General features: G+C 42.3%; 1 protein-coding gene across 3 annotated transcripts in view; it reads right to left on the bottom strand.

Moving 5' to 3' along the window:
• krt222 (keratin 222) overlaps window positions 1–23,748 on the bottom strand; it is a 45,612-nt gene that overhangs the window by 10,155 nt on the left and 11,709 nt on the right. For all 3 annotated transcript variants that reach the window (XM_085162047.1, XM_085162048.1, XM_085162049.1), the window contains 7 exons: window positions 23,407–23,489; window positions 18,233–18,386; window positions 16,839–17,132; window positions 12,575–12,700; window positions 11,006–11,226; window positions 5,767–5,987; window positions 4,271–4,373 (listed from right to left, as the gene is read on the bottom strand). In XM_085162047.1, coding sequence (XP_085018173.1) covers window positions 4,271–4,373; window positions 5,767–5,987; window positions 11,006–11,226; window positions 12,575–12,700; window positions 16,839–17,132; window positions 18,233–18,386; window positions 23,407–23,489 — 1,202 coding nt within the window. The remainder of the gene's footprint in view (window positions 1–4,270; window positions 4,374–5,766; window positions 5,988–11,005; window positions 11,227–12,574; window positions 12,701–16,838; window positions 17,133–18,232; window positions 18,387–23,406; window positions 23,490–23,748) is intronic.

Raw genomic sequence — 23,748 nt, 5'->3', positions numbered from 1 at the left:
CTGCTGGACATTATGGACGATGCTGGGCATCCTCTGCACACGGCCATAAACAACCAGAAGAGTCTGTTCAGTGACAGGTTGCTTCTCCCAAAGACAAGAACCAACAGACTTAAAAACTCCTTTGTCCCACACGCCATCAGACTGTTTAACTCCTCTCTGGAGGGGAGAGGGGGGGGAAACAGGAGAACAAAGGAGGGGGGGACAACTAAGCTGTAGCGTCTCTTCACTTCACTGTGCAATTACCTTTTGTGCAATACTTTTTGTTAATAGTCAACGGTGCAATAGACTCCATACTTGAAATGTGCAATTCACTTGTATTTTATTTTTATTCCTATTTATTCTATTTATCCCCTTTGTATATTTTATCGATATATGTCTTTGTATTTTTATATATATATATATATATATATATATATATATATATATATATATATATATATATATATATATATATATATATATATATATATATATATATATGTATATACACACACAGTGTTGGGAAGGTTACTTTTAAAATGTATTCCATTACAGATTACAGAATACATGCCCCAAAATGTATTCTGTAACGTATTCTGTTACGTTACTCAATGAGAGTAACGTATTCTGAATACTTTGGATTACTTAATATATTATCATGCTGTTTACAACTACATGAATGTACTATTGCTGTGATTTATTACTGTTACTGAAGGTCCGCGGCTCCGAACCGTAGTAAAGGGACCTCTGGCTAATACGGTGGGTTGTGTCGGCTCGTAGCCGAAAACTAGCTTTACTTTGTTGTCTGGGTCAACTTTGCTAGCAGAGACAGAGAGAGGCGTTGAAAGGCTGCTCCAACAGAACTTATTGTTTTTGGAGGAAAACATGAACACGGTGTACAGTCGAGTCTTAATAGCTTACTTACAGCTGGGCTCGTCAGGCTCTCTTCTTGGCTGCAGTGGTTATTATTATATTTACATGCTTCCAGCTCCCGTTTTTGCTCGATGACAGCTCGTACTTTTCCTTTTTCTCCCTCCCTCGCTCACAGACACATAACGTGTATGGCAGTCCATTCTCCCTGCAGCACGGACTACACTGCCTATGATGCTACATTCTTTAGAGCTATACCTGTAGCATTCTGCCTATTAGCTTAGCACAACAACAACAGGCGCTCTCTCACCCAGGAAACACGCAGAGAGAGAGAGAGAGAGAGCGTCACCCTGTAACCATGGCAACCGTAACGCTGCCGCCTGGAACAACAGAACGTAGCTGTCAAACAAACCCAAACAGTCCTGACCCGCCACAATATGAAACAGGGAAGTACCGCCGTGTAATCCATTTATTTCAACAAAGTAACTGTATTCTAAATACCACCTTTTTAAACGGTAACTGTAACGGAATACAGTTACTCATATTTTGTATTTTAAATACGTAACGGCGGTACATGTATTCCGTTACTCCCCAACACTGTGTGTATGTATATATATATATATATATATATATATATATATATATATATATATATATATATATATATATATATATAATATTCTGTAACTCTGTAACTTCTGTCGGTGCTGTGCTTTTTTGGAAACCAAATTTCCCAGAGGAACCCACCCGAGGGATTAATAAAGTTTTATCTTATCTTATCTTAATGCAAAAGTAAAGGGAAATTATTTGACGTTGGATCATAGTCATAAGGAAAAAAAATAACTGATGATTCTGTTCTGGACATCCAAGTGACTTTTCAGGCTCTGCTGGCTGCAGGCTTCCTTCTAAACAGAACATCTGCATAATGACTGAAACCAGCAACACTGTGAGGTCAGTTTCATTTCAATTTACATTCATTAATATGTAAATTGCCATGACCACTGATCAATGGTCATATGCACCATTCACAGCATTGTAAGATGGTGAAAGATGCACCCTTAGGCCTCCTCCTCGATTTCCATGTAAATGTGTTCCTTGACTCCCCAGTCAAACCAGCGTTCCTCCCACTGATAACGCTACATCCAGATAAACAGATTTTTAGGGACCTCCTCACCTGGATGATTGAGCATGCATCAAGACATAAAAAGTAAGTTTTCACAGGACAACATAATGACAAAGAAAGCCCACAATGATCTCAGACAAGCAATCGTTGGTGCCCATCATTCTGGGAAAAGTTATCACACCATTTCCAAACAATGTGAAATCCTTTGCTCTACGTTCACAAGTGGAAAACGTTAACGTTGTCCGTTTTCCCAGGAGTGGACGCCGCAGCGAATCCACACCGAGAAAACACAAAAGCTCCAGTTTAGACCCCACAGGCCTCAGTTAGCAACTTAAATGTTGAGGTTCATGAGAGTTCAATTAGAAATAGACAAAACAAGTATAACTTGTTTGGACGGGCTGCCAGGAGAAAGCCTGATCTCTTTTAAAATCTGTAGATGTTCTGGATAAAGTGAAAAACAAATGTAGTGATGAGGGTTCGTCTTGATAAACAAAACAAAAAACAAACAAAAGAAACCAGCACATATAAAATAAAATATTTCACTCCACCTACATCCCAGATATGACATGCCGATCATATGTTTTTAATTGCTTCAGGTTGCTTTTGCATCTGCATCCATCTCTCGTCTGCTGTGACTGTGACTCTTTTATTCGCTGGGATCTCGCTGCTGCTTTTCCCACATCAGATGGAAACAATCACACCTGATTGAAATGTAATATTTACTCTACTTTCAGCTTTGTGTTTGATCTACACCTTTTCTTTTTTCCTAGCAGCTCCTTGCTTCACTGTTTGACCAGCTACTGAGTTATTGAGTAGGTTTGTCAGAACTTTTCTGCTGGGAACAAGTGTCTGCCTGGACTAGAAATGAGCTTCTATGTAAGGTCAAACAAATTAGCCATGCACTAAACGACAGTGTATAAGCAGGGTGAAAGACATCAGGTGATAGCTGTCTGTAGATCTTTCACTGTGATTGATTGATTGACTGTTAATCTAAAAATGTCTTGGCAATTATCTCCTAGTCTACTAGTAATTTGAAGTCTGCAGTTACAGATGAAACACCAGTTTGCTCAGTAACCGCAGACAGACGCCTCACTCAGGAAGTAGCTCGGCGCACTGCTTTGAAGTTTCAGGCTCTGGTCACCTAGGTTACGCTAATGTATCAACCAGCCCGTCATATATCAATCAGTCACTTTTCCTGATGTTGGTAGCTGTCGCCAGTAGTTATCTTACCCTTCATCACTTTCAGTCACTGACTTTCTCAGGTCTGCCGTTGCCACATCACTGCGATCACTTCCTTTGCTCCTGACAACGTTGATTAGTTTAAACAGACACTTTTATTTAGTTCTTGTTCATTTTTCCATTTTTTTGTGGGAATGTCTTTCAGCTCTTCATCACACAATGTTTCGAACATTTAACCAGCACGAAACTGGAATGTGACACAACAGTCGGCTGCTGACATCAGCGAATCCTAATCTTATTTGCCAATCAAATATGCACACATAAGTCAGCAGGGTGCATTCTTGCTTGTTATCTTTAGAGAGGAATGAAGGGCGAGGTGTAGTCTAATTAAAAAATAACAAGGTCAAACTATGCAAGAGGCCCTCCCAGCAATAGCACAACAAAATAACAAACACGTCCACCTTTGATGTGGGCGAGCGCGGTCACCTGCAAAATGTAGAAAATAACAGGATCTTTGAAGCAAACAACAGCGCACTCAGGAGAAAGTGTGAGGACGTGGCTGATAGTTGCTGGGCTGGCAGAGCAACCGCATCTCTTTGCATCTGCGGTCTCTGAGGACATTATGCAAGCATGTATGCGTGGCTGTGTCTCGGTCTGGTAATACCTGAAGCACAAACAAAGACTTCTACCCATGTCTCGTCCAACAATAACAGGTGTCACGCCCTGAAGCATGCATACCGGGCGAGTACCTCCACATCAAAGACAGGCCATTAAAGGAGGAGAATTCCCATGCAACCCAGTGAGGAATTACTCATGGGAACTTGTGAGCTAAATGTTTTTGCTTCTCCTAACTCGTTCGATGTGTGAAGGTATTTCTTCTGTTCGCCTAGACGTCGCCGGGGAGTGGAGTATGATGACTGCGTGCTTGTGAACTAATATAAAGACTCTAAATGAAAGAATTAAAGCTTCAGGTATTAATGAGTAAGATGTTTTTGTATTCGCAATAGGGATTTATCTGTGTGATGTAATTAGCGGTTACTATTAGAAAATGCCTAGGTTTCACACTCAAGCAGAGGCACTGACTGCAGGCCAAGGGGGAGCACAACGATCAATACTTACTCAATGGTGCCGTGACCCTCCGCGCTTTCTTGCACCACATTGCCTTGAAGAATCTCCTGAGTCTTCACAGTGGAGATTGGCAAGTCCTTATCTAGTTCTGGCTCTGCGAGAAGTCGTTAAAGATAAACCATAATAAGAAATGACAGCAACAAGTAGGCGTGTTACTACTTTTCCATCAATAAAGAGGAATGCACTGAAATGATGACACGTCAGCTTTCTGGCCAAAAAATAAGATTACTGATGCAACCCAAAGAAATTTACATATCATTTGTTCCCATGGAAATTACCTGAACCTCTCCTTTGAAGCTAAACATAACACCGGGCTCATGTTACACACTATATTTGCCTGTTCTATATTTATACAGTAATCAAAATGTCCTGCAGCATATTTGCAGAGCTTTTTGTTATTTTTTCCCTGTACATTCAAGTCCATTTACATCTCCTGTATTCCCCGTCTGCCCACCTGGTGTCCTGTGTTTAAGTCCTTTTAGGGGTTTTAGCTCAATAAAAAGAAAAATGGAGGAATGGCGGCTACATGGTGGCTATCGTTCTGTCATTATGATGTGAGATGTCCCACTCAGTGCTGCACAGCTGATTTTTCTGATGAGGCCCATAAACTGTATATAAAAGACGGACATAGCCACTGTGACGTTACCTGCCGGTTTTGGTGTTAGCATTTAAGCTATTGTGTTGGTTTCTGGAGCCAGAAGTCACCATAATTAAAAAGAAATAGGTTGGAGTGCTAAATTGTAACGCTAGTTCTGTTAGCACACTGCATCAATACATTTTGCAGACAAAACACATAGCAAAATTGGTATGGCCCGGATTTGGCCCACACAATATGCTTACACATTCTTTGCACATACCGCAAAGAACGACGGCCCTTTGGTGGCCCAGATCTGGTTTGCCTGAGGTGGCCCACACATGGGCCAGCACAAGGCCAGTTGCAGACACACTGGTGGTCCTGTGCTGGCCCATGTGTGGATTACCTCTGGCAAACCTGATCTAGGCCACCAAAGGGCCGTCATTCTTTGCACATACCGCAAAGAATGACGGCCCTTTGGTGGCCCAGATCTGGTTTGCCAGAGGTGGCCCACACATGGGCCAGCACAAGGCCAGTTAACAAGGTCATTCTTTGCACATACCGCAAAGAACGACGGCCCTTTGGTGGCCCAGATCTGGTTTGCCAGAGGTGGCCCACACATGGGCCAGCACAAGGCCAGTTGCAGACACACCGGTGGTCCTGTGCTGGCCCATGTGGGGATTACCTCTGGCAAACCTGATCTAGGCCACCAAAGGACCGTCATTCTTTGCGGTATGTGGGCCATGTGTAAGTTGTTTACAGCCACAGGCCAGTTGCAGACACACTGCTGGCCCTGTGCTGTCAGCCTAATGTGTCACATTGGCTCATTTAATTATGACACACAGTATGAGAGACACCTTAAATCAAAGAGGGACTGGTTTTCTCAGCACAGCGACATAAATGTGCGTCTTACCTGTGAGTATCACCAGGCTTTGCTGTCTGTACAGTATGCTTTTCTTCAGCCCATTTTCTGTTGGGAGGAGTGAAGGTATGTCAGGGAGGGGCTCTGACTTGGGTTCGTCGGGAGTAACGGCGAGGTCACTGAAGCCATTTTCAAGTCCATTCTCCTTTGGCTCCACGACTGAAGACCTCCATGGCCGCAGAACCATCGGCTGTGCAGTACGACCCATGTATCTGCAGGCACATAAAGATGTAAAGATGTGTAATATACGTACGACTCGGACGGCGGGAGGGATCTGTGGCGGCACTATATCCCTTGAAGTCTGATTGTTTCCATGTTTGACACCAAGTTGTCATATCATGAGTTCACAGTTCTTTACTTTCGCTTCTCTGTAGAATAAAGGATACAGCACCTATGGTTGTAACCAGACTGCTGGTCGTTAGCTCTCCGCTCTGCGTTCACATCCACAGTAATGTTCTGTAGAAGCCACGACTGCTAATACATGTTTATGCAGGCAGGAGGTCTGTCTCCAATTAAAACTATTATAACTTCCTGAAGTTACTACTAATTTTCAAGTCGTTTGATATTTCCATACCACCCCAACTGCTTCTTAGTCATCTGCTTTCATCGTGTCATTTTAATTCCCAGGAAATTCCCATTCTTTATGCTAATGTGGAACGAAAAGCAGATTAGCTGAAGACTGTGGGAGGGATAAACACAGAAAAGGCAAAAAGAAAAGTATCAATTTAAGTTTGGCCAACTGGAAACACATGAACAGGTTTAATAAAAAACAACTGAATGGAATTTTATTCACAACAAGGTGCTTTATACTGTAAAGAAACCCCACCAAACAATCCTCTAAGAGCAAGCACGTAGCAAACATAAAACCAGGCCTCAAACCAGCACCTCTGTTAGGGCCAGTGTTGCCAACTCAAGGAAAATCGCTATTGGCTGTCCTAAAAGTCGCTAGAAGTCGCTAAATGACCTCATCGCCTAATTTGCATAATTGGTCTTGCTAATGTAATTGTAACCTAGGTTGTTGGAGAGAGAAATAACATCGTGGAAGAGACATAAAGTGAGTAAAAAACGTCCTAAATGCATTTAGAATTTATTTAGAAATACAAATTTAATTTCTTTTAGCAATTATTGTTTTTTAATGTCACAATTCCAACCCTGCTCCTTTATCCGGGCTTGGACTTAAGGCATTAAGTAGTTTTAAACCTTGTGATCCACAAAACAGCATAACAGTAAAAGAAGAACTGACTGCGTTACAGTCAGTGCGGGAGCAGCGGCTTCGCTCATGCACGATTCATTTGCAGTTCGGACGCACAGGTGTGAACGTCTCCTGCCCTGATAGCAGCTGGGGGAGGACTATCCTCCGCCCGTGAGCGCTTTGGCACGGGTGAGGTGCCCCCGGCAGCACCGCTGCTTGTTGAGAGTAAGAGCGATACACGCTTTCACGTCAAAAAGTCGTCATAAATAAGTCTCCAATAACACCAGAAAAAGTCGCCAGATTTGTCGCTAGTCGCTTTTTAGAAAAGAAAAGTCGCTAAGGGGGTCTGAAAACTCGCTAAATATAGCGACAAAGTCGCTAAGTTGGCAACACTGGTTAGGGCTGTCAAAAAGGAAATCCTCAGATGTTAATCAGTACTAAAAATTGCTTTTAGCTGTTCCAAAAAAGTTGATTCTGTTCATCTGGATGTAGAGTTTTCAGTGGGAGAAATGTTTTGTCACTCATCCAAGTGTCTTCTTTATAAATTGGAGGTTCATTTTCAACTATGCACACAATTTGGAAAACATGAAGCTCATGAAGAGTAACAGTAACATCACTCAAACCCCATTTCCCGGTCTCACTCAGATGTCATCGTTCTGCACACTTCGTTCACCTGCAGGAACACCGGACGTCAAAATGTAACATCCTGACTGCCAATTAGCCTCGCTCATGTTGCGCCTGTTTAAACTCCGCTGGAAGAACAATTCAGTGGGTGAAACGAGCACAAATGAACAACGTAGAGTCACACTTGGAAGGCGGATGATGAATATGAGAATCAAAAGAACTGGAAATTATAATAAGTCGTTTAAAAAAAAATATAGCTATTAATACACGGTTTGATGTTTTTACCACACGAGTGTTTCTTTGATGTTCTATAAGACATAAGCATAGAACAGCAGTGTGTATTAATTTGGGGGGAGGATTCAGTTTGAATAGAGAGAGCGTTGTTTTGAGGCCTTTGATGTGTGGAGTTTTGACGAAGCATCTGTATTCAGAGTTTGGAGAAACTAAGCCACAGTTTCTAGAAAATTGGGAACTATTATCAGCAGAACTACCTTTCTGACATTACTGTTGGTAACGTTGCGCTATCATTTTAAAAGTTTGCTTTGTGTTTTGCGTACTTGTGAAGGTTGGCAGATGTTAGCATGCTAACAGTGAGTTGGACAGACCATCCAAAGTGTGTGCTCAGGTTGTGAGAGCAGTTGGAGCAAAATGATGCAGCACAGTGCAATGTGTCCTACGACCTCACTGAAACACAAGCATGACGTCTGTTGTCATCTACGATATTAACACAGTGTGGTGCAAAAGACAATAGCGACGTATTCTCTGGACTGAGCATGATCCTGAATGTTTAAAAGATGATCTAAAAGCATTGTAAAAGTATTACGTCTTCCAACAACGTTGTCTTCGACGGCTGCTCAAGATCACATATCGGGATCCAGGGCTCGCAAAATCGCTAGCCCGACGTCCCGGGGCTAGCGATTTTTCCAGTCGGGCTACCAAAATCTAACTCAGCCCTGTCTGTCGGGCTATCATAGGAAGGAAAATATACGTCTGCGCTTTTGCATTCTTTCGCCAATGTAGCTGAGTAATTATGTCATTGGCATCGATGAGTCACTGTCAATATGTGACATATTGAAATCGTGTTTGAATTTGCGCTTGCTTTTTGCTTTCACTTTCATTTTGCGATCGCGCAAACGGTGTGTAGAGAGCAGCAGCACTGATTGGTGAGTGACGATTATTTGCGCACCAATTCCTCTGACATCGTCTTATCACTCATTAGCTTACTATTCAAACGCGACAAGTGAAATCTCTCGCAGCAAGCTTAAACATATGAGAGGTTGAGTGCGCAAAGAATCGCTGATCATTATGTAAGTACGTGTGTAAAAGCAGGAGGATTTACGCTGGTATTTTAGTTCTGCTCAGCCAAATAAGACAGGTCAGGGTGAAGAAGGGACAGCCAAAGAAAAGCCTACCACAAAATGGAAAAGTTATGACAAATCAGACTATGAGGCAAAAAGAAAGCCTCATAGTCTTTCTTTTGTCCATGGTTTCATGGACAAAAGAATTTCTGTAGCTGGAATATGACGAGCTAAATAACATGATGTTCTGCCAGGTGTGTTGTGAGTTTCATTTGATTTCTTAGTCAACAAGTGCCTTTGTTACTGGGACCAGTAATTTTAAGAAAGACCCCATCAGGACCCATGAGAAATGCAAGAAATGCATTATTGCCCAGTCTGCAGTATCTTTCCCAGAACAAACACCAATTGCAAAAAAACATACTAAAAGTAAACCAAGCACAACAAGAACTCCTGAAAAAGCTGTTTAGAACAGCGTGCTATATTGCAAAGAGTGAACTACCATTGGCAGAATTTAGCAGCCTTTGCAAACTTCAAAAAGCAAATGGCCTAGATCTTGGTTCCACTTACTTCTTACCCGTAACTTCAGTGGAAATTTCAGATTCATGTTCTACACAGTTCATAGAAATTTATCTTCGATTTGAACCAAGTATTTGAGTTGATGGTTGTAATTTTTATACAGTTGTTGTGATTTGTATTTTAACAATTTTTTTGATTATTTTTTGTTTCTGTTACAATATTATACTTTAATGTATAATATTGTAATGGAAACAAAACATTAAAAAAAAATTGCTTTCTTTTTTATTCGGGCTACCAAAAACAGAAGAATGCCTGCCCGAAGGGCTACCAGAGATTTTGAAATTTTGCGAGCCTTGGGATCGCGTTACCAATGAAGAAGTATATCGCCGTGCGGGAGTAGAGCCGCTCCATGTCCAAGTCACCAAGCGTCGGTTCAGATTTGCCGGTCACCTGCCCGTGGAGCCGAGACCTGCCCGTGTCGCGGTTCTGTGGAACCCGAAGAATGGAAAGAGACGGCGAGGAAGACCTAAAATAACATGGAGGAGGACTTTCCCTGAAGATTTACGTTCAGTCGAACTGTCATGGGATGAAGCAACAACTGCCGCGATAGACCGAGTTCGATGGCGTTCTCTTGTTGCCCAATTCGCCGATCGGCGCGGGAGGATCTAAGTCTAAGTAAGTCTAAAAGTATTGTGGCGTGACCTTTCAGAATCATCTTTTGTGCTTTTTATTCGGTAAGACTTGTTTTTAATGCATGCAGATGCTCTGCTCTCCTTTTTTTGTTGTTTTATTGTGTTTTATCCCACTCAGTGCCGCCCTTCTCAAATATGACTAAACAACAGAAATGTCCCGTCCTTGAGTCATCGTCTTTAATCTAAAGAGATGAGACAAATCAAAGGCAGCACTCCACTCTGCCCGTAACCTATGTGGCATAAAGTCAAAGTGATGTCTCCTAGCTATAAAAGGTCCGCAGTGCAGTTGATGCAGCAAATGTGTTGAAGCATCTCAGAAGAGTCTAGCGTCCAAATGGAAGGAGATAATTAAAGGCCGCGTCAGGTGAGCTAAATATCCCCTATAAAACAACTTGACGCCTCTACCGTCTGGATTCTGTCAGCTCATGTAATTAAAGACACAGCTGGATTTTCAGGCTATGAATCGGAGAGTTTGTCATCTTCACTTCAGTTTAACAGAAATGTTGATGTGCCACTATGTTGTGTGGGCGGACAGCAGGGCCTGAGTGCGTCTCAACTTGCAATTATTGTGGATTTTTAATTTATATTCAGGTAAATTCAACATAATCCAAAAGATAAAGGTTAAGATTTGAAAGCTTGACAGCTCAAGTTAAAGAAAACAATCAAGAAGTCATTTTGTTTACTTTGCGCATTACTTCTGACAAAGACGTTTCTAACTCGCTCACGGCACTAAAGCACGTGCCAAGTTTGTCAGACTCTGCTGCTTGATGCGCGATCTTTTTCTTTTTCTCAAGGAAGACATTTCATTAAACTGTAAAGACAAGGAAGAACTCTAAAACCACAAAATTCCAGCTCAAATATCCCTCCTGTCTTCTTTTAAGATTCCTCGCCCTTTGTCTCGCGCTCACCTTCCCTCCTCGCGCTCCAGCAGACGGCGGTAAGTAGCAATCTCTCTCTCCAGCCTCATCTTAGTGTTGAGAAGCTGGTTGTGGCGCTGACGCTGAGTGGCCAACCCGCTCCTCACCTGCTCGAGCTCGCTCTCCAGCCCAGCGATCACCTGGGAAAGATCCTGCAGCTGGCTGGAGTAGAGCCTCTGGGTGTGCTGGAGGGACGTTTCCAGGCCTTTCTCCTAAACGCCAGAGAATAAAGACCTGTTTGGATCATGACTTGATGGTCTTTGTTTTCTTAAAAAGGAATGCACTTAATACAAAATGATATTAAATAAAACTATTTTACAAATTCACCTAAATATATCAAAACTTTAGTGTCAACAATGAAACGAAACAGCGCTCAGAGCCAGAGCTCTCCAGATGGAGCGGTTAGTGACGACGCTAAACTGAGCGTTTTTAAATTTAAGGGGGATTCTGTGCAGCTTTTTAATTTATCATCAACCGGCGAAATTAAAGTCATGACTCTTTTCCCAGTCTTAATAATTAGGTGCTTCTAGAAAGCATTGTACATAGAAGAGGAAATGTTACGCTGCTCCGTGGGCATACGAAAGGCCGCACTTTGTTAACTAGGGCAGCGGTCCCCAACCTTTTTTGCGCCACGGACTGGTTTATGCCCGACAATATTTTCATGGACCGGCCTTTAAGGTGTCGCGGATAAATACAACAAAATAAAACTAGTACCGGTACCGAAAAAAAGAAAATTTATTCATAACACACGTGAAAAGACCCAGGAAAACCGAGTAAACGATAAAAACGATAACAAAATAACGCTGAAAACCGATAAAAACCCTGAAAACCATACATTTCACACCTGAGCCTCAACTCTCACGGACCAGTACCCGTCCGAGGACCGGGGGTTGGGGACCGCTGAACTAGCGTATCAAATTGACAAGGCTAAAAACTTAGTTAGGGCTGGATCAGGTGACTAGCAGTTTAACGCTTGTTTTATGCTGTTTTTGTCTTTCTTTGTCTCCTCACCTTCAAACTGTCTGAGCCTCGTTCTATTGAAGGTTTCTTCCTGTTAAAAATGAGTTCTTCCTTCCCACCATTGCCAACCCAAAGTTCACAGGGGTTTGTCTGATCTTTAGAGGTTTTTTTTCTATTCTCGTGGGTTCATTCACATCCAAAATGTAAAATTACATTAAAGCAGCAGTTGGGAATTAAACAAACTGAACTGAAATGAAACCGAATGAGGTTTTTTTTATATTCATGACTTTTTCTTCTTTTTATTCCAGTTTTCATTCCTTAGATTTTCCATGAATTGCAGTTATGGAATCAGTTACACAATGTTTATGAAAGCAGCTCTGAAAATGAAAAAATAATAAAGTATCGATGATTGAAAGATATAAACCTTACGTATATCTTGGGACAGATGTATTAAAACTCCCTTTAGTTGCTAAATTGGAACATTACGCAAAAACAGTATTTTTTCTTGTTATTGTCGTCTTTTCACAGGCAGTCTGCCATGTGCTGTTGAAGCAGTGTTAACAGTGTGAATGACAACTTCAGATATTTGTTTTTTCTTACCAAAGCATGTAGGGTCTCAATCTCCACTTGCAGCGAGTGCCACTGCTTCCTGGCCTCAGCTAGCTCGGCCCGTGCCTCCCTCAGGGCGGCGCCGCCGAGGCTCACCTGCGCCCACGCTGCCTCCTCCTGCACAACGAGAGGGCAGCCAGATGTTTAAACAGGTGTGAATCCCACCACCACCCTTTTAGCCAAACACTCACACACCTACCTATTTTTCCCTCATAGAACACACTCAAGTGGTTTCATATTTGTGTTAATGTAAAGTAGCCGATGAGATGCAATTGTTGGGTTTAATATCTGTACTATGTAAACGCACCAGCGGCCTGTTCACACAATGACACACACACACACCTCATGAGTAAGTACTTTTCCCCACTGGCGCTGTCAGACAACACAGAGGCGAAGCAGTCACAGGTGGTGCCTTTGGTGATGTGTGTTTCAGTGCAAGGTAAACAGACGGCGTGTACACACAGCTGTCCACACACTGCACAGCTGTGAGGCGTTTCACACCCTTCGTCCTCGCCCCGTTAAAACGCAGCAGAGCGGTGAAGCTGTCTCGGCACTTATGACAATATTTTGACAGATAAAACAAAGTTACGCAAGATACTTCCTGTATAATTTGTTACTTCACTGACTCCATTTATCTGTTGCAACAAATTAAAAAATGATCTTTAATCAAGGAGACTGAAATCAGCAGCTCATTGATGATAACACCGGCAAACAAGACCTGACCTGACAGTGGATTTAAAAGGGATTACTTACATATGCTTGCATATACATCGATTTTTATTTGAAACTTGAGCATACACTTGAAACGAGCTATATATGACACCTACATCATACACATAAATCAACTATATCCAACAGAAGATAAGTAGTAGAAATAAATCCAAACAAAAACTCTTACAGAAGAGGTTGTGTTGGTGTTATGTTATATTCAGTGTTGGGAAGGTTACTTTTAAAATGTATTCCATTACAGATTACAGAATACATGCCCCAAAACGTATTCTGTAACGTATTCCGTTACGTTACTCAATGAAAGTAACGTATTCTGAATACTTTGGATTACTTAATATATTATCATGCTGTTTACAACTACATCAATGTACTATTGCTGTGATACGGCTCCGAACCGTAGTAAAGGGACCTCTGGCTAACACGTCGGGTTCGTGTCGGGCTTGTAGCTGAAAACTAGCTTTACTTTGTTGTCTGGGTCAACTTTGCTAGCAGAGACAGAGAGAGGCGTTGAAAGGCTGCTCCAACAGAACTTATTGTTTTTGGAGGAAAACACGAACACGGTGTACAGTCGAGTCTTAATAGCTTACTTACAACTGGGCTCGTCAGGCTCTCTTCTTGGCTGCAGTGGTTATTATTATATTTACATGCTTCCAGCTCCCGTTTTTGCTCGATGACAGCTCGTACTTTTCCTTTTTCTCCCTCCCTCGCTCACAGACACATAACGTGTATGGCAGTCCATTCTCCCTGCAGCACGGACTACACTGCCTATGATGCTACATTCTTTAGCGCTATACCTGTAGCATTCTGCCTGTTAGCTTAGCACAACAGCAACAGGCGCTCTCTCACCCAGGAAACACGCAGAGAGAGAGTGTCACCCTGTAACCATGGCAACCGTAACGCTGCCGCCTGGAACAACAGAACGTAGCTGTCAAACAAAACCCAAACAGTCCTGACCCGCGACAATATGAAACAGGGAAGTACCGCCGTGTAATCCATTTATTTCAACAAAGTAACTGTATTCTAAATACCACCTTTTTAAACGGAATACAGTTACTCATATTTTGTATTTTAAATACGTAACGGCGGTACATGTATTCCGTTACTCCCCAACACTGGTTATATTACATAAGAAGATATCAGTGAGTTATTCATGAGGCCGTTATATGTGGAGCATGTTGACGCTGAAATCTGTTCTTGGAGTTAAATTATTATGTGTATTATATTACTGGGTTAATATTATTGTTCTGGAACAGCTCATTCATGCGTGCGCTTTATATACTGTTGACATGTGCTTGGGTAAATATTTGCATTTGATCTGCTTTCGTATGCGGTACATTTTTTTTTAAATTCTACAGTTTTTTGTTCTTATTTCTGTTTTTTTGCTTTTCTTTTCATCCTGTTTTGTTTTTAATTTGTGCATCATACTCTTCGTTGCCTGGTCAGACTCACGCTTGCATACCGTGAAACATCCGTGCACATTTTCCTCACTTATACAGCACTATGGAAAGTCTTCATCTTCATTTCCAGTAGCAAGAAAACTGCAGAATTACATTATTACAGTTATACAAAGCTTAAATTGCATCTGCTGCGATTCCAATCCAGGCTTTTAAAAAAAATCTAAATATAAACTTTTGTTTGTTCAGAGACGACTCCAATTGGCGCCTTTAAGCTTAAAGAGCTTTACTGCCATTGAACGTGATGACAGAAGTCATGCATGGATGGAGGTTTGGATTCTTTAGTCTATTTTGCACTCAGACTTTGACGTTTCATAAGGTAAACACTGTAAATGTTCCCGTACAGGCTGCTCTGTATAATCTTACACGGTATCCAGACAGCTCCTCCTAAAATTAAACCGACATATTATTATATTATCTTTCTGTCTTGTGGAGCTCTTTATACTTTGTTTCAGCAACCAGACTACTGTCTCTGAAATAACCTATTACTGCTGCGCTTTTTGGCACTTTGAACACCATAAAGTGATTGTCCAGTGTGCGGAAGCAAATGCTGATGTCTACTCAGCTGAAATCTCCAGAACCAGGCAGTTCACTTAAGATTTAAAACAGATAATTATTCGGCAGAGCTGCAGAAATTAGGATAGATTATTTGCCAAATACATATTTGGCAAATAATCTATCATAATTTCTAATATTTTTGCTTGCTTAGTTTAATTAGCAGGTAAAATACAGACAGAGGCTCCTAATGCTGTGCAGATGGGAGTCGTGGTCCTGGGTAACGAATTCTTAGTCTTCCTTAGTTCCTGGTTATAATCTTTGGTTGTCCTGTTCTTTATATATTTTTATATTTCTTTATCCATTCTCAGTTTTTGGTCGTTTAGAGTTTAGTTTCACACTTTTGTGTAATTGTATTGTGTTCATTCGTGTCTGTTTCCCCATTCAGTTTTATTTCACTTCCTTTTTTATTTTGATAAGTCATCTGTCCTTGCGCCTTGCATTCACTTTACTTCCCCTCGTCTCATCTTCCCCATTTGTTGTGCTTCCTACAGCTGTGTCCAATTCCCATTATCCCTCAGTGTGTGTATAAGCCCAGTCAGTCCTTTGTCGGTGCATTTGTTATTCCTTCCTGTCCTGTTTCCTGGTTGGTTTGTTTTTTCCTCCTTCTGGATTTAGTTACCTTTCGGACTTTGTTTTCCTTGAACTGTCTACACATGCTCATTAAAAGGTATTCTTTGAGTTTTCCACCTGCCCGTGTGTTAGTCTGACTTCTGGAGTCCACATCCACACATCACAGGACAACAAGAAGCAGTTGTCCATGTATTGATGAATCAGTTAAAGTATATTAACTGCTCACGACCCCCACAAAACAATTCATTTTAGCTATGCAAACGGTCTTTGCCTTAATTCCTACAGATTAGAGGAAAAGAAGAACTCTGAAACAAGCGAAACGCAGTCTTTGAATCTAAAATCTTGATTTTTTTATTGCCGTGTTGTCAGCTCTTGACTGCTGCATTGTGCTGCTGTTAGTGGGTCTGATGTAAACAGCAGAATTTAATAAAACCTGCCCTGATTTAGTGCCGTGGTCGCTCTCAGCCTTTGGCGAAGGCACTTTATTGTTGCTGTCAGACCAAAGTCATGGTGCCGTGGAATAATAAACAGCTTCCGGACTGTGTTTTTCCCAGAAAAGAGGCCAGCTGAGCTAAAATAAGAGTGGAAACGTCAAAACAAAACAAAGCTGCTATTACTAGACACAGGATGAGGATGCTTAGGTTGTATTTTGGGTTGTAAATATTTAATGAAGGTGAGGGATCATTCACACAGACCACCACTACTGTGTTTAGATGAAGAGAGAAAGGAGACAAACACACAAATCTGCACACAAACAGGTCATATAGCAAGGAAGGAGAGGTTTCAAGCTTTTTACCCCAGTCAGCAAACACCAGCGGGGCACATGCATCACCCTGCCTGTGGGACAGCCTGGAGTTGGTCCTGAGGGCGTGTCGGACCGGCACAGATCAGGACCGTTGTCCTCAGAAAAGACAAGTGAAGATTGTGTAAGAGTGGATGCGTACCTCGCTGAGGGCTCCTCTGTGTGTTCTGGATGCTGCTGCTGCTCCAGCTCCAGCATGAGGAGGCCCGACCAAGCCGGGGGCTGGATTTGAGATGGCGCCCAGGCCGAGGTGTCTCTCCCCCGGGCTGGGGAGTCTGCTCTGTTCGCACTGCGCTCTGATTCGGTCGAGGAGCTGGGTGAGCTCCATCCCTGTGCCATCCTCCTCCTCCCCTCCTGCTGCTGCTGCTGCTGCCGTGGCCGTCGCTAACAGAGCATCACAGGAGCTGGCCCGCTGCAGCTGCAGAGCCCGGGCTGCCTGCAAAACAGCCAACCAGGGGGAGGGAGAGAGAAAGGGAGCAGAGAGAGAGAGGGGAGGGTGAAGGATGGTAAAAAATACAGGAGAGACAAAAAGAGAGATGAGAGTTGGATTAAAATAAATTGTGAATGAAAAAGGTGAGTAAAATGCAAAGGAGAAAAAAGTGGGAACACATGTGGAGAGACAAGTAGAGAAAGAGGAAGCAGGGATCAATACCACATTTATGCACAAGTGTGTGCACGACAGGATCCTGAAAGTGAGGGAGGGGAGTATTAGTCAGCAGGAATGAGAAAATGAAGATAAGAAGGGAGGAAAGAAAAGATGGAGGAGGGACGGACGAGGTCACGGTGAAGTGTTTCTCACACAAGGGAAAAAAAGCGCTCGTGCACACCCAGTCATTACAGGACTATTATGTCGAGGTTGGAACAGATCACTTATAATTTACGTGTTATTATAACAAGTATTCCTATAATTACAGATCTAAACAGGACTATTACATATTCTATATATCATAACCACTCAAGGGTCATGTAGCGTTCACGAGAGGAGCACATCTCAGGTCAGAGTGAAGGGACAAACAAAGACTGTGTGGAAATAGTTTTTCATCCTGTTTTTAATGTGAGAGATCGAGATGCAGTTAATAGACAGTCCCTTGAAAATGTGCCTCATCATGTACCTCTTTTCCACAGATACTGACAATAAAAGCTTCAAAGGCCTTAAGTTTGTTCCATGCCGATGGCAGCTTTTTGGCACCACAATGTTTTTGCAGTGGAAATGTGTGAAAACTGGTTATAGACTTGTAGGGGCTGGTTTCTGCTCTTTTCCAGCCCCTACAAGATGACAGTTTGAATCCAGCACCAACAAGAAAACGTCAACTCATTCCTCCAAACATGCAGGTACTGTAATTTCCCGCCTCTTCTCTTCTTCTTCCTCTACTCTGTCTCAGAATTACGGAGTTTTGCAGCCTGAATGTTCTCGCTGAAGTTATAGGGGTGAGCTAGTTTCTACTTTGGATGCAGATGGAAAAGCACGGGAGGACAGAAAAGAGACCAAAGTTAAAAAGACAAATGAGAAGGCAAGACAGAAGAACATTTAATGACCTCAAATTCCCGGTGCATCTCCTGCAGCTCTGTCATGGAGCGGTGAACCTCTGCGTGCAGGATCATGCTGCTGTGATCTGCCGTCCTCTTGGTCTCCCTGAGCAGCGCCACCTCTTCCTCCAGACGCCTGGTGTTCCTCTCTTCTGTCTCGCACCTGCGAGGGGATATCGACACACGTCAACCTAGTTTTATTATTTAAACAGTAAAATGCATGAACACACCAACCACCCGGCATCCATTCACATTGTTTTCTGGAGGAAAACTTGCATTTTTGAGGCCATTACAAAAATATGAATTCATCCTAATTTCAACCTTGAACTAAAAATGCCTGCTGAGCAATTTATGATTGATTAGAGGACCAGCTAACATCTAACTGGTGCAAAACCAGTCCAGGGTAGCATCTGCTTTAATCTGGTTCAGTTCAAACTGGAAGTTTAGCAGATCATGTGCAGCCAATGTTTAATAAAATGGAATAAGCTGATAAACGCAGCAGAATAAGATGAACGACGCCACATGAATTAAAATTAATGAATAATAAGTCAAGTTAAATTCCAGGTTTTTGTTTGATTAGTCCTGATTTTTATATCTTCTAATTTAAAACATTTGAAAGGTACTTTATAGATGACAAAAAGTCAAAAGCTTTTTGTGTTTTATTAAAAATCACTGCTTGCGGCCTACCTGGAGTACCTTCAGGGCTCACCACAGGGTCACAGCTCACACTGTGGCAAGCATTTAAATTGGTGTTTGATCTTTGTATTGTATCTGTGTTGTAAGATTCAACCTTTGCTTTTCCAGTTAACTGTTTCAGAGAAGTGTAAACGGGTTAAAAATGTGTCATTTTTATTTCAACTTGTAAATCTGATGAAAACAACTTGATTAATCCTGGATTTGTGTGTGAAATGCTCATATGCACTGTTTGTGACATGCCAGGGTCCAAAGTGGCGCAGTGATCAACAATGCTCCCTCACAAGAGGAAGGATCTGGGTTTGAATTTTGCAGCAGCTGTATGGACAAAGTCATGTTTTATTAACGCTCTGGCTCGAGACCGAGCTAATTTAGCAACTGAAATGACTGGTAGGGCAATTTGAAAGTAAACTAAGAAAAACACCCCAGAAATTCTTATCATTGGTCCAGACAACATGGAGGAAGATCGCAGAGAAGGTTGATGTGACAGGGTGAGACAGAGACAGATGATCCCTAAAGAGACCAGGCAGGAGGAAGAAGAGGGCGACGATGACAACACGACAAGCATTTTTGAGAAACATGTAAATAAGGTCACCTGATCCCTGGTACTGCCACCTGAGGGTCGGTATAATCCACACTCAGTTTTTCCTCTTGGACAGATTATTGTAAAGCTCTTCTACAAGCTATTAATCAAAAATCGATCAATAGACTTCAAATCACTCAAAATGCAGCAGTAAGACTTTTTTCAGGAACTAATGGAAGTGTCTAAAATATTACACAGATTTTACTGACTCTACACTGGCTGTTCATTCGTTTTAGAATTGTTTCCAAGATTTTGCTTCTTACTCTTAAAGCTCTTTGTGGCCTTGTTCCAGAATACACTGGAACCCTGTGCCAACCAGCACATGGCCCGAGATCCTCAGGCAGGAACCAGTTAACTGCTCCCACCTCACACTTACACACAAAAGTAAATTCAAGTCAGTTTAATTCAACTTTAATTTTATAGCATGAAATGAAATCTATCGCCACAAGGTGCGTTTGTAAGGTAAGGACCCAATAAAAGACCCAAACAATCAGACGACCTCCTGTGGTGACATACTTGGCGACAGTGGGAAGGAAAAACTCCCCTTTAAAAGAAAGAAACCTGTTAAAACCATCTGCCACAATTCATTTGGTTCGACGGAAAGAAAACTGGACAAAAGATGAAAATCAACAGGGAGCTAGTTCCACAGAAGGGCTAATCTTTAATTTTATTGAATCCCCTTGGATTCAAAGAACTTTGTCAAGGCTGCGGCGGCAGACGTGTGGAGTGCTGAGAGAAAAAAAGAGATTAATATTTATACTAATCTCTCTTCCACAGCATGTCTTTATCCTGTCTTCCTTCTCTTTCCCAAAACGGTTGCAGCAGATGGCCCCGCCCCTCCCTGAGCCTGGTTCTGCTGGAGGTTTCTTCCTGTTAAAAGGGAGTTTTTCCTTCCCACTGTCGCCAAAGTGCTTTCTTATAGGGGGTCATATGATTGTTGGATTTTTCTCTATGTATTATTGTAGGGGCTACCTTACAATATCAAGCGCCTTGAGGCGACTGTTGTTGTGATTTGGTTCTGTATAAATAAAATTGAATTGAACTGAACTGAGAAAGAACCCAAGTGCAGGCACTGACAAATGACGTATTGTGAGTGAGCTTTAATTACAGCGGGGAAAACGAAACACAAACAAAAGCTGAACATGGCAGCAACTAAACTGAAACAAAACCTAAACTGGGTGAAACTAAAGTGATACAAAGGAACAAAAGCCTGGGACTAGAAACTGGAACAAATGGAACATGGCGCCTGGAACACAGAGAAATGCAACAGGTGAAACAGACAAACCACCAACGCACAGACAGGAAGACACAGGGCTTAAATACACAGGCAGGACAATGAGAGGATGGTGAACAGGTGGGAACACAGCTGGGACAAATCAGACATAATGAGACAAAGGAAGCAAAGCAGAATACACTAACATAAGACAGGGACTATCAAAGTAAAACAGGAAGCATGAGACATTTGCAAAGACGCAGACTCAGAGACACGGACTAGACCAGGGGTGGGCAATCTCAGTCCACGAGGGCCGGTGTCCTGCAGGTTTTAGATCTCACCTTGGGTCAACACACCTGAATCACATGATTAGTTCGTTACCAGGCCTCTGGAGAACTTCGGCTGTATCCCAATTCAGGGTCTGCAGCCTTAACGGTCCTCAAGGGCCGCGTACTCAAAGACCGCTAAGGCCGGAAGTGTGAGGCTTGTAGGCTTGTGAAATGGGACGGTCTAGCCTCCGTCGCGCTGCCCAGGTTGCCTAGCAACCATGATACTAACAGCTGGAAACGTTTCATACAGCTTTGTGTGACAGAAATGAAGGAGAAAATCTTTTGTTTGTTCATTTGTTTGTTTGTTTCTACATGAGCTTTGATCATTCTCTGTAAGATTAAGCTCAGCTATTGAACGGCGAATATTTTAAAGTAAAGGCTTTAAAACCAAGTTAGTACAAACGTCACTAATGTCACATAACTTTGCCGACATGTGGCCAACAGGAATGTTTTCATGTTCTTCATTATTAAACATTTGCACATAAATAAGTGACATAATATTCAGTACTTACTTAAAGTTTACTCTTCGGGCGCACCTCATCCGCCGTTTTTTTTCGGCAAAATTATCCACACCCACCGCCGCGCTATGCATTCTGGGATATGTTGGGCCACGAAGTCTACACCGCCACGTCCTTAAAATTCAGGGAAATGAAGGACGCATTTGAGGGCCGCATTTCGAGCAGCCTTTGAATTGGGACAGCCTTCGTCGCGTCGCTGTGACGTAATCGGCCTTAAAATGCGGCCTTTAAGGCTGCAGACCCTGAATTGGAATACAGCCAACAGGACATGTTGAGGAGCTAATTTAGCCATTTAAATCAGCTGTGTTGGTTTGAGGACACATCTAAAACCTGCAGGGACACCGGCCCTCGTGGACTGAGATTGCCCACCCCTGGACTAGACACTAAGACATGACTGACACGATGCACCGTGGAACACAGGGAAGACACAGTGACCGAAACTAGGAGATAGAACAACAAATACAGTATAAACAGAAACCCAGCCATGAATAACAAATAATCAAGGAATATAACTTAATCAAACACAAAACACTGGGTCACAGACTCAGTGCCATGACAAACTTAAAGAAGTGCAGTTGCTTCCTTCAAGCTTTAAAGACCGAGTCACATCCTAATTACAGCTTTCAACTCAAATCAATTTACTTTTATTCATATAGCGCTAAATCACAACAACAGTTGCCTCAAGGTGTTTTATATTTCAAGGTAAAGACCCTGCAATAATACAAAGAAAACAGAGAAAGCATTAAGTTTGCCTGTCTGCTCTGTTATCAAACCACATACTTCAGGATATCTCTGAATCTTTCTTTAAGTCTTATAGCAATGGTTCACTGCACAACATCACAATGTAGAGGTTGAAAGTGGAAAATTACAAATAAAATCAGACCACAAAACTTTCCATTACCCTAGCCACATCAAAGATCCAGTTCCTGGAATAAACTACAAAGAGCAGGAGAAAAATTCACTGTAGGAAACATTTTCATTATTAAAAATATCAGCGCACATACAAACATACGGCTAACCCCACCCAGTCACTCGAAGGTCAAGTATTGACTAATGCAAACAGCAATTCTAAGAATAGCTAGTGAGTGTCTAACCAGGGGCTGGAGTCTCTGGTATCAGCTGAAAGTTTTTATTTCACCACATGACTGTGAGTCATTGCGCTGCAGAAATGATACTAAAAGAGAAAAGGACATAAAAAGACCTTGGAGTCATCCTAGTGCATCATAAACAGACAGATGATCAGGAAACTCGTCAGGTGGAGGCATAAAAGGAAGAGACGCAGGTATTTCAGCCGCTGTCCTTTAGGGGTTAACATCCGACAGCAGGCGGGAGGTGTGTGAGGGAGGTAGAGGTGGTGCTGATTGTGGTGGTGGTGTGTGTGTGTGTGTGTGGGGGGGGGGGGGTCTGTGTCACTCTGCATCAATACATAAGTGAAAGTGCCGACGCGGCACAAAGTCAGGCCTGGATTTGTATGCAGGTTGGCTCACAGGAGCGGGAACTGGCCTGAGTGCGATAAAAGGGGAGCTGGAAAAGCATTGCAGCAGGATGAAAACAGGAAGTCTTTTATTCTGAACTCAACAGCTTTGCCTCAAACACTGAAACATCTTTATTGGCTGGTGATGATTATCCCATATTTGCACCTGTCATCTGGCAAAAACTACCAGTTGCACACAAACAAAAACATGTCTTTTGCCCACTGTGGCTGATTACTTTGGACATAAAATAGATGCAATAGGTTTATGCAATATGAAATCATACCTAATGCTAATTAATAATCAGAAAATTGTATTGATTGAGGAAGAGGAGCACTGGAGCTTCCAGGAAAACTAAAGCCAAATACAGCTGACCTGGCCTGGATGGCAGCCGCTCTGGACTTCATGCTGTCAGACTCTAAAGCCAGCTGAGCGTTCTCCATCAGTAGTTTACCGACCTGACAAAGCAAAAAACAAAAAAGCAAATAAGATGTGATTAGATTTGGAGGTCAAGGCAAAATCTAACCAGTGATTCTATACATACAGTTTCCATGTTCTGATGGCATGATCAAAGCTACAGCTCGCTAAGAAACAAATCATGAGATCAAAGTCACAAAACTTGGAAAAAGTGGGAGAGCAAGTCGCTGCAGTGGTTAGCACCGCTGACTTTTAGCAAGAAGGTTCTGGGTTTGAATCTCGTGATCTCTGGACTCTTTT

This window comes from Neolamprologus multifasciatus, chromosome 6 (assembly GCF_963576455.1).
Source record: "Neolamprologus multifasciatus chromosome 6, fNeoMul1.2, whole genome shotgun sequence".
NCBI classification, from domain to species: Eukaryota; Metazoa; Chordata; class Actinopteri; order Cichliformes; family Cichlidae; genus Neolamprologus; species Neolamprologus multifasciatus.
The sequence above is the reverse complement of the archived record's forward strand: the minus strand, read 5'-3'. Positions and strand labels throughout refer to the sequence as shown.